The following is an 11,307-nucleotide window of genomic DNA, read 5'->3' as shown; positions in this document are numbered from 1 at the left end:
AACGGCTCGTTTTGAGCCGATTTTTAAAAACGTCTAACTCAATATTTTAGCCAGAAAAATATTGCCTAAGCCTCAAGATTTCGCTAATAGATGTCCAAACCTTTGTTGTTCCTTCTACAAATAAAATCTTCAGGCTTGCGTAATATTATTTTGGATGAAATATTGAGTTAGCCGTTTTTAAAAATCTGACTTAAAACGGGTCATTTAACAACACTAGTTGGGAGGGCTAAAATAAAATTTCCGACGTTTTCCCTCGAAGCCACTGAACAAAATTCAAAAAAGAGTGAAACTTTACTCATTTTTGTGAAAATATGGATAAAATAAATCCCCAAAGCTATATCATAACTCATACAATTTCTTCACACAACTCTACGACTAATATAAAATTTTCTTATATAAATTGCTAATTTTATTGGCCAATAAAATATATATCTATATAAAAAAATAAAACAAAACTATTTAAAAGCAAAATTATATAATTTCATTCCTTTTTATATTTTTTTTGGGGGCAAAGAAATCACGCGATGGCGACTTTATAAATATTAAACAAAATAATTTTTAAAAAATTATATATTTTATGCAAATACAAAGCAAGATTAATCCTTAAGATAATCCTATAACACCCCCCCCCCCACTTCAAGTAACTAAAATATCTCCACCTATAATATGAAAGTATCACTTATTTTTCTATACGTTCCTCCAAATATCCGTTATGTTTTTCCACCCTTCGGTAGCTTTGTCTGCGCTTAAATCTCCTGATACGGTAACCTGCTTCTTCGGACTTCCATAATTATCGTTCCTTAATCCAAGGTTCTAAGGTTTGCACTCAGTAGCTTCAGTGAGTTGCCTCATTTTTATATTTGCAAAGTGTTTGGTATAACTATATCCATAGCCGTCTATATGTTTTATGCCGAAGATATTACTTAAACGCCCCCATAAGAGTCAATCAATGTGTCGCTCCATAAGAGGACACCGTTGGATTCGTTCTTGTTATGAATTCCCTATGCGTCTTTGGGCTAGAAAATTACCTCCTAATAAAATTTTATAGCAAAATATCGCGAATTTTCCCTACTTGTAACTTCGAAATATAAATACAGACATCAAATTCATTGTGGCTATTCTCAATCATGTCAAATATTCCGTCTTCCATAAATTTTAAGTTTTTATCACTAATTTATTATTAATTCCCACTTATTTTGTTATCCCATTCGATTTTTTTCCCAAATAATATAGAATTCCATAATATTTCAACAAGAAATACATCAATTTATCTTCCTTCAAATATCTCTGATCGTATGGTCGTTGTCAATCCTTCCCAAATTCTCAATAGTTTCGCTGATGAATGGGAAATTGCTGCATCGATCATGATCGAATATTCTTTATCAGGCTCAAGGTGAATGATTTACCTCCGTAATCTTCATTGAGTTTTCTACTTCCCGCAATTTCTTTCACGCGAGTAATTAATCTATCCATTACCACAATCAGTGTTTATTTGCATTCCAACATTTTTTAGCCCTTTATTTGATTATAAAGAAACTCATTGCATATGATAGTCGATCTTCATCTCATAAATATATTTGGTTCCATCAACTCATTTTTTTTCGGTTTATTTTTTACTTCACTGCTAAATTGTCCACCAATTCACCAATATTCACAACTTCTGCACATTTGTTAACTCATTTTTTGTTTTAAAAAAAATCACCTTCTTATAAATTTCTACTCATTACAAATTAAAACAATCATCTTTTTCTGTTTCCCTTTCTTTCTTTCTTTCTTTCTTTCTTTCTTTCTTTCTTTCTTTCTTTCTTTCTTTTAAAAACCAAGAAAAATATTTAACCTTGAATTCATTAATTATTTTATATTTTTTTTTTATTATCCACCACACTCTTCAATTAACTTAAAATACGTTCCAAATTAATTTATTTTCATTCACTAATTAAAAATTATTTCTTCAATAAACCAATTTAACTCTTTTATTCCTTCGTTTTATTCTAAAACAAATGTAAAAAAAAAATTAATATTTCTCTCATTTTTCCAAAATATCCTTTGCAAATCATCTCCCTTTTAAAGACTCGCAGAATATTTATCGTCAATCAGTTACGTTAATATACTTTCCTCAGAGCCAAATCATTTTGTTTCATACTTTTCTGCTCATAAATGGTAGGCTCACTCCTTTTTTGCATTGCTTTCTCTCCCTTTGAATTCCTTATTAGAACGCTTCTTTATTTTGTAATTTTTTATTTTAGCTTCCACCACATCTTCACATAAAAATTTATTTCATAGCCTTTATTTTAAATTATGAAAAAATTTGAACACGATTAAAAAAAATAACTAGTAAAATATATATAAAAAAACATATTTAAATATTAAAAACATTTTTTGTGAAAATCATTTTTTCGAATCGTTTTTTATATTAGTATCCATTTTATGTAAATTAAATTTTTTCTGAATACCGAACCCGAATCTGGTTCAGAGATTTTACACTGAAACAACTAGAACCCTTTATTTTGAGGAAAGGGGGGGGGGGTGGTATTTATTAAGCTGATTTTTTAAACATGAAAAGCATTTACATTTTTTTTAACAATTACGTTTTTGCTACTAATAAGATAAACTTATCCCGGGAAACTTCAAAATTTCCCACATAGCTTCTTCAATTTTTATTTTATGTTTTTTGATCAAAATAAGGATTTTTATTAAATTTTAAAAATATTATTTCCTATTGGTTCATTATCATAATTGTGTTTTTGTTCTTTGTATGTACGTTCATTTATATTATAGTAATAGCAATAGCTCAACTCTAGTAATGTGATCCTAAGGTATTTTTTTTTTATTAACTGAAATATATTTAAAATATTTAATAATGACTGAAATAAGGATAAAGAGTAGGATTAAAGGTTAAATAGATATAGGATAGGGTATGCCTATTTTCTCTTCTATAAATTTCTGAAAAAAATAATTTAATGAAATATATCGATAATTTTACATCAGCCATTTTAATGTTAAATTGTCCATTTCCCATAATGCAACGGGTATTTGGAAGAAATTTTTTTAACCTTTAAAAACAGCATTTAAAATGCTCTCAAGATATTTATTCAGTAAAAATTTGCTAAACAGTGAATATGAAAGGATTATAAAAATAACCAAAAGATAAAATGAAAATAAAAATAAAAATTTGACCCTTTATTAATGATGGATAGACAAATAAGAGTGGAATGTATTATATTTTATTGGCAACCCCAAGTCCCATTTATAAATTAATTGAAAGAAGCAGGGACCAATATGCATACGGGAGAATGTATCTGGTAAATTAAAGTAATTGTAGAAATAGGAAATAAAAAAATTAACAGTATAATAAATAATGAAAGTAATGAAGGAAGCATGGACACTTGTGAGAATTAAATATCCAATTATAGAATGCATTGGGTCGGAATCTTGTGGGCTTAAAGGTTTTTAAGGGATCTAGCATATAAAATATTGCTAATTTAGATTTTATTAGCAAAGGCCCAAATTATCATCAAATATGTAAAATTCAACATTCTTTTACACACTTGAGGAAAAACAACTACTTATAGATAAAAATAGGAATGTTACCTTAAAATTGCCTATCTCACCCAACTCTTTGCGCAGTTTATTTATAATAATTATAAGTTTATTAAGAAATAAAAATATTTTGTAGCAAAACTTCATATTTTTATAGAGTTAAGAGATTTAATCTTATTGATAATGAAGTTTTTTAAATTGCATGGCTATACCATTTTATAAAATCATATCTACACAAATAGAAGAGTGGAAGCGGGCAAATAAAATTTATCCGACGATCTTCAAGCATTTATTTATTAAAGGGTGGTCTCTTACAACGAAATTATATAGAACAATTTATAAAATAGACCGTAAAAATTTCTTGGTACCCAGATTTAGATGTTGCCAGACAAATATGACATATTGCTCGATTTAGAGATTTGGAATCGTTTTCATCTTCAAACGAAGATTACAAATTAAATAATTAAAATTATATCATACTTCTTTAAATAATATATTGTTAGTCTATATATTTTTAATAAAACATGAAAAAAAAAATCAATATTGACCTGTAAAATAATTTTTTAAAGGAAATTTCCCGTTGTTTCCTTATTTTCCCGTATTTTTCCAAATTTCCCGGGAAATTTCCCCCAATTATAGTTTCCCGAGAAATTCACATCCTTACTTGCCACCATAAGAATCGTTTTATTTCATATATTTTTTTTGAAAAAAAAAATATTTCCCTATTATGACTTTTCATTTCTAATTCTATAATATTATATTCTTTTTTCTTTGGGGGTAAATTAATAATACTTTATCTAATAATCTAAAATAGCAAAATCATTTACAAATAATTATATTTTTTCACAAAAATAAAATTTCTCTCTTTCTTTATAAAAAAATTTTGTATAATCTAATACCATGTTGTCAGAAAAAGGGAGGGAGCAAATAGCTTGAATTTGCTCTAACTTTTCATTCGAGCATCCCTAAATTTAAAAAAAAAATTGCATGGTGTTTTTTTATAATTGAGCACCTAAATTTATTTTTAATTTTTTTCGAGGAACACTAAATTTAAAAGAGTAACTTTTTAAGCAACTTTAAATGGAGCTACTCAATTACGCCGTAGACCTAATAATATTGAATTCAATGAATGCAAAGGTGATTGAATTATTTGATTCTATGCCATCAAACTTGATTTTTTTTTGACTCATAAATTCATTAAAATGAAATTGTCCTATTGATCATGGTTTTCTAAATATTTTTACCTGTAAAATATTTAATAAAAATATCTACTGGAAGCTTTTTTTTTATGTAACTCTTATTTTTTGCAATATAAATTTACCTACCTCATCTATTTGATCGATAATTTGGGTAATTTACTAGCCCTTCGATATATTCACTGAGGTCTATATTGCTTAATGCGTGTTAAAATGATTTTTACTTGAAAATGGTTATTTATTATGATCTCAAATCTTTCAGTAGCTTCGTTAAATTTATCTTAGAATGAATATCCAACATTTCATCAATTTTGGTTCATAATATTTTTAAAAATATACGAGCCGTTAGAGATGGACGGGGGTCTGTCAACCTTGCTGAGTACTTCCGTGAATAATTTTAAAAGGCTTAGTTAAGGGAAAGAATTTTTATTTTCAAATTTACATTTTATTTTGACTAATAAACAATAACTTAATGACGCCAGTTTTTAATGTCGACTAAGTTATATTTAAAGTTAAGAACATATTGGGCATAATTTATTATAATTATCTTCAACATATTACCAACATAATAAATTAAAATGAAGGATTGTTTAGGTTTACTTTATGGTATGTCAAAATTAAAATAATTTATAGAAATGGAGACGTATCAATTTGAGATATATGAATAGTGTCAAATGAAGCGAATTTCTATTTCCGGTGAGACCAGTTTTTAAGGACCCTTTATTTTCTGAAACCAACTTACTCGAGCAGATAGCTAAGAATTAGGGAGATGGTAGAATTGAAGGATACGGGAATGGGGTATGTTGTTTAACACACAAGTGTCAAAATATAATTACCCTGAAAATCTTAACAACGATCATTATAATAGGTCTAAATAATTCATATGAATTTTAAGCCTCAAGATTTAACATACAAAATTAAGCATAATATTAACCGATTTATCTATCCTGTTGGAAAATAAAATAATTATGTAAAATGGAGGGACTAATGATGTAACATTTCATAATACAGTTTAAAAAAAAGGTTTTATTTTTATATAAACAAATATTTTTTTAACCTTATAGCTACGAGCTATTTTAATTTTGGCAATAATTCAAAAAAAATAAATAAAAATTCCAAAAAATTAAGTATGCGTGAATTTAATTTTAATAGGTGTGAATTTACCATTTTTTATTCTAAATTTTTTTTTGATAAAATCACAATTTTATTTATAATCGATCATTGAATCCTTATAAATTCAGAAACGAATTCAATCAAGGAACACAAAAGTACTATATTTGAGAATTTTATTTTGTGATTGGCTTATTTTTATATGAATCTTTAAGACCTAAGAACATACCAGAAAGATTGAGAAAATAAACATTTAACTAATCATCTATTATTTTAAAATATGAAATAATTTGGAATTAATGTAACTTTCAGTAAGCAAACGATAAATTTTTTTTAAAAGTTTGCAAACGTTTAAAATGTCTACAATTTTTTTTATAGAAATTTATTTCGAAACACTAAATTTCTGCCTTATCTTTTAGGCATTATCGCTGGAACGTTTTGATATGTTCCTAGCATAATAGGGTTGACAAACCCTCTTAAAAATTTCAATAAAACACAATGTCAACAACAACTCTAAAAATAGAATTTTTTCAAAAAAATTAAATGTTTTTGTTTGGTTTGAAGGTGTGTCAATATAATATTTTGTTTAAATCGTCAACATTAGTTATATATATCATTGGTTGGGGGGCATGACAATATAAAATTTTGTAAACAAATCATCAACCTATACCATAGTTTTAGATTAATTTAATATATTGATAATAAGTAGAGGGCCTTCCATAGAAAACTTCTTTCACGCTAAGTTTACAATGTTTACACTACTTATTTATTTTTTGTCTTATACCTACAACTAGTTTTGTTAAACGGCTTGAGCCGATTTTTAAAAACGGCTAACTCAATATTTTATTAGGGAAACTACAACAGCTACTACTTTATTTTTATTTCTAATTTTTTTTTTTATTAAACTTAAAGTAAGATTATATAATCCTGATTCTTATTAATTAAATCAAATCATAAATATAAATGTTATTTTTTATTTGATATTTAAAGTTTGATACCGTTAAAAATTATCAAAATTTTAATATTAAACCCTTATAAAGGTAAAACGTATCATTTTTCAGCTGGATTTCGATAATAACTATGGTAGAAAATCATGTGAGCCAAGATTTATATCCGTTTAATCCAAATGATGCTAGCGAAGCAAGCCTTGATGGTACATTCCAAGAAACCAACCAAAATGATTATGAATTAGAACGCGGCGATGAAAAATGTATTGTCAAGGGTGATGGGTTAGCTGATCTCAGTGCAAGTCGTGACAGTTGGTCCAGTCATGCCGAGTTTTTGTTGTCATGTATAGGATTCTCAGTAGGCCTGGGAAACATATGGAGATTTCCTTACATATGTTACGCTAATGGCGGGGGTTAGATGATTTATATGATAAAATTTTAAGCAAGTTAATACACTTTAATTTATAATTTTTTTTATTTTGCTGGTGTGTTATAATTGTTTTTAAAATATTTAGGATAATGAGAGAAACTTTATTTAAAAAAAAATTGTACAATAAATATTATTTTAGATTTCTAATAAATGACTGTTAAAACGAAAAGATTGACCTTTAGAGTATATATTTGAATAAATTGTATTTTATTTATGATTTATTAGGGGCTTTCTTAATCCCCTATTTTATGATGTTGATATTGTGCGGCCTTCCCATGTATTTCATGGAGTTGTCGATAGGTCAATTCACTGGCTTCGGACCGCCCCTTAGTTTTAACATCTGTCCACTGCTCACAGGTATAACTAATTTAACTTCCCTTTTTTTTAAAAAAAAACTATAATATTGCTTCTTTATTTTTGAAAAATATAGGTATAGGATGGGCCCAAATAGCTATCTTATTCGTTATATCAATATTTTATAATATCATCATGGCTTACGCATTATTTTATATCGTCTCAAGTTTTCGGACAACGCTTTTGTGGACGACTTGTGACAATGTATACATATATTTCATTTTATTTAAAAAAATATATTTATTATTTTTACAAAAGTCTTTTAATACCCCAAATTGTGCTTCCTTACGCTTCCGCTCGGGAAATGCTACCATGGTGAGCATGAATAACAATTTATCATGGTTAAACTCTACCTACAGCAATGGTACATTAATGCACCAAGATAGCTTATTGACAAATAATTTCAGCTACGAAAATAAGCCCAACTGATGAATTTTGGCAGTAATAATCTATACACACATATTTTTTTATTGATTCAAAAATACTTTAGCCACTATGTATTAGATATAGGTGAATCAGCCGGCTTACATGATATGGCGGGTCTGAGGTGGCCTTTAGTGGGATTATTATTTTTTTCGTGGCTCTTGATTTTCGCGTGCATCTTTAAAGGGATAAAAAGCCTTGGAAAAGTTATATTATTCCATAAAATATATATATTATAATTAAAACAAAAATTTATTTATATTTTAAAAAAAGGTCGCTTACGTAACGACGTCTCTCCCCTATGTTGTACTCTTTATCCTTTTCGTGAGAGGCGTGACATTAGACGGGGCCAAAGAGGGAATATTATATTTTTTGACACCTCGATGGGATAAGTTATTGGAAATAAAGGTAATCCACGCAATTTTACCCTAAATATCGATATTTATATTATTTTGTGTTCCATTTTTAAAATACAATTATAAAGGTATGGAGCGCCGCAGCTGGACAGGCCTTCTTTTCAGCTGGTATAGGCTGGGGTTGTTTGATTTCTTTTGCCAGCTTTGGTAATTACAGGAATAGATGCTACAAGGATGCTCTTTTCATTTCCTTGTTGGACACCTTTACCAGCATCTTTTCGGGCCTTGTCATATTTTCTGTATTAGGATTCATGTCCAAGAAACTAGGTGTTCCTGTGTCAGAGGTGACTACTTCCGGTATATTTTCAAATTTAAATGTTATATTCATTATTACATTAAATAGGGCAAGGGCTCGCTTTCATAGTGTATCCTGAAGCCATATCACAACTTCCTGTTCCCCAGCTTTGGAATGTTTTATTTTTTGTCATGTTGTATGATTTGGGGCTGAATAGTGAATTCGCGCTAATGGAAGCTTTTATATCGGGCTTACAAGACGCGTTGCCTCGAATTTTTCCAGCAAGGCGAAGAGTTTTCAATAGACTCTTATTTTGCGTGATATGTTTCTTATTGGGCTTACCATGTGTGACACGAGTAAATATAGAATACCATTCATATTTTTAATTTACGAATACTCTTTTAGGGAGGTCAATATGTTATCACATTAATGGATTTCTTTTCCTCTGAAATTTCTCTGGTATTGATTGGAGCATTTGAAATTGTCGGAATTATGTGGATTTATGGTTTTAATATAATTTCTACATATTGCATGATTTTTTTCCCATTTATATAGGCATTAAAAATTTTTTAAGAGACATTGAATCCATGTTTCAAAGGAGATTACCATTTAGATGGTTTTGGATTATTAGTTGGAGTATTTTATGTCCCCTTCTCTTATGGGTAAACACAATTTCATAAATTTAACCTTATAATACTAATAATTCTTAAAGACGATATTTATATACTCCATGACGCAATGGACAGGTTTGGTATATCTAGACTATGTATATCCTAGATGGGGAAATTGGTTAGGAGCATTCATTTCCATATTCACGCTTATTCAAATACCGTTGTTTGCTGTGTATGTCATATTCAAACAAAAGAAGCCATTTTTTAAAGTAAATTATAATTTCTTTCCTTTTTTCTTTCTATTATTTAGAATATTATGAAAACAACGTTAAAAATTAAAACTAATCTTATATATAATTTCTTCAAGGTTAAGAATTATTTTGCAAATATCTGAATTATTTTACACATTTTCTTTAAAAATTATTTAATAACGATAATGGATTATTATCAGAATCTTAGTCTTAAATATTTATTTTTTAATTAGAGGTCAGGCGAGTCTGACAATTCAAAATAATTTTAAGGGCCGAGGCCGAAATTTTGCAAATTTTTTGAGCTTAGAATTTGGCTCTATTTATCTCATTTTTCATTCATTAAAAAATTATTCTGACCCGGTCGGACAACTTGTATGGAAAATTATTTTACGAGGCTTTCAAAAAACATTCACCTGCCCTCCCACATCTACCTCTACTTTATATATTGAATATTATATCTTAATACAATAATTTTTAAAAATTTAGGCTTTATATCAATCAATTAGACCAGATCATGATTTCGTTAATCATTTGAGAGAACGGGCGATAAAATACAAGACCTCGGATAACTCTTTTTTAGATAACAAAGGGGACAATAATATTGATATTATACTCAAAAACGTGTCATTTACAAAATTATAAGAAATTATTTTAAAATCCGAGGTTTTCTTCGGATATTTGGGAATTCACGATGCTTTCCTTGTGGAATGATATGTGAAATAATTTGTATAATGTATAAATAATGTTTTAGCGTATTTATAAGTCATTTATTATATTTATATTTTTCATATTTTATTGTAATAATAAATAATATAGCTTTTATAAGAAACTACTACGTCGATTAATATTTTTTACCGGGCATTCACGATCACGGATAGTAAAATAAAATATTACGCTACGCAAAAATAAAGCAATAGCGCCAGAGTGCTGATCAATCGTCAGCAATTTTATATAAAAAAAGGTATGACATTAACAAGCTGATCAATCGTACGCGATCTCCCCATATTCATTTTCTAGATATACAACATTTTAAAACAATTTAGTTCCTGGAGATTTTAAAATGGGTTCAGGTTCCTATAAATTTTAAGAGGGTTTCAGATTCTGGTTTCCGGTTTCAAATTCTCCTCCTTTTACTTGTGATTTTTCTAGGTTTACCCAGGTAGGCCATTTCTTTCTTTTCTTCCTTCCTTCTTTCTTTATCGCTTGCTTTAAATATATCCAGAGACCTGTCGAGGAACTATTTTCACGGCGCAGCCCGGCTAGGATTATTTTTTTTAAAAAAATTTTCGGCGCGGCCCAGGTTTTATATTGTCAGGGTCGGCCGAATTTTTTAAATATATTACATTTATTCTTAATTTTTATTTCTAATAATGGTGATTTAAAATATACGGTCCGACCCGAGTATTTTTTTAAAAAAATATTTTAGGCCAGGCCCGAGTATCTAAAAAAAATTTAGACTTCGATTCAAACTTATTATTAAAAAATTGAACACGGGTCGGGTTTAGGGCCAGGTCTGCAGGTCTCTGAAATATATATATATCTATCTCTTAAACTTCTAAGGAACCCGAAAAAATTTTTTTAATTGTGTTGTTCAAAATTAACCAATCGTAGGGCTTTTATATTTTGTGTTTATTGACTGTAAATAAAATATTTATTTTTTTTAACATATGAAACATTTTTTTTTTTAAAAAAAATTTAAGTTAAATATCATCAAATCAAAAGAAAATAAATTCAATGAACACACAGTTCCCTGGAAAGGAGATTATAACTTAAGATAAGATGACTTAACTTTTC

The 11,307-nt window shown here is 28.2% G+C and overlaps 1 protein-coding gene across 1 annotated transcript; it reads left to right on the top strand.

Annotated features, from left to right (window-relative positions):
• The first annotated feature begins 5,867 nt into the window (after positions 1 to 5,867).
• LOC135930261 (sodium- and chloride-dependent GABA transporter 1-like) lies at positions 5,868 to 10,271 on the top strand. Its single transcript, XM_065467041.1, has 13 exons — positions 5,868 to 6,004; positions 6,887 to 7,206; positions 7,449 to 7,580; positions 7,654 to 7,781; positions 7,836 to 7,996; positions 8,068 to 8,206; positions 8,274 to 8,408; positions 8,485 to 8,713; positions 8,760 to 9,007; positions 9,057 to 9,156; positions 9,207 to 9,313; positions 9,364 to 9,531; positions 10,000 to 10,271. The coding sequence occupies exons 2-13, from the start codon at positions 6,927 to 6,929 to the stop codon at positions 10,153 to 10,155; spliced, it is 1,983 nt and encodes a 660-aa protein (XP_065323113.1). The 5' UTR covers positions 5,868 to 6,004; positions 6,887 to 6,926; the 3' UTR covers positions 10,156 to 10,271.
• The last annotated feature ends 1,036 nt before the right edge of the window (positions 10,272 to 11,307 follow it).

The sequence above is a fragment of the Gordionus sp. m RMFG-2023 genome, chromosome 5, assembly GCF_954871325.1.
Source record: "Gordionus sp. m RMFG-2023 chromosome 5, tfGorSpeb1-WG-v2, whole genome shotgun sequence".
Classification (NCBI taxonomy): Eukaryota; Metazoa; Nematomorpha; class Gordioida; order Chordodea; family Parachordodidae; genus Gordionus; species Gordionus sp. m RMFG-2023.
This window is presented reverse-complemented; position numbering and strand designations above follow the sequence as displayed.

Bases quoted from the DNA above. Each gene is read 5' to 3' on its own strand.
- LOC135930261 (XM_065467041.1), top strand. From the start codon at position 6,927: ATGGTAGAAAATCATGTGAGCCAAGATTTATATCCGTTTAATCCAAAT. The intron at 7,581-7,653 runs GTATAACTAATT...TGAAAAATATAG, and splicing joins CATCTGTCCACTGCTCACAG to GTATAGGATGGGCCCAAATA. The intron at 7,782-7,835 runs GTATACATATAT...TTTTTACAAAAG, and splicing joins TGTGGACGACTTGTGACAAT to TCTTTTAATACCCCAAATTG.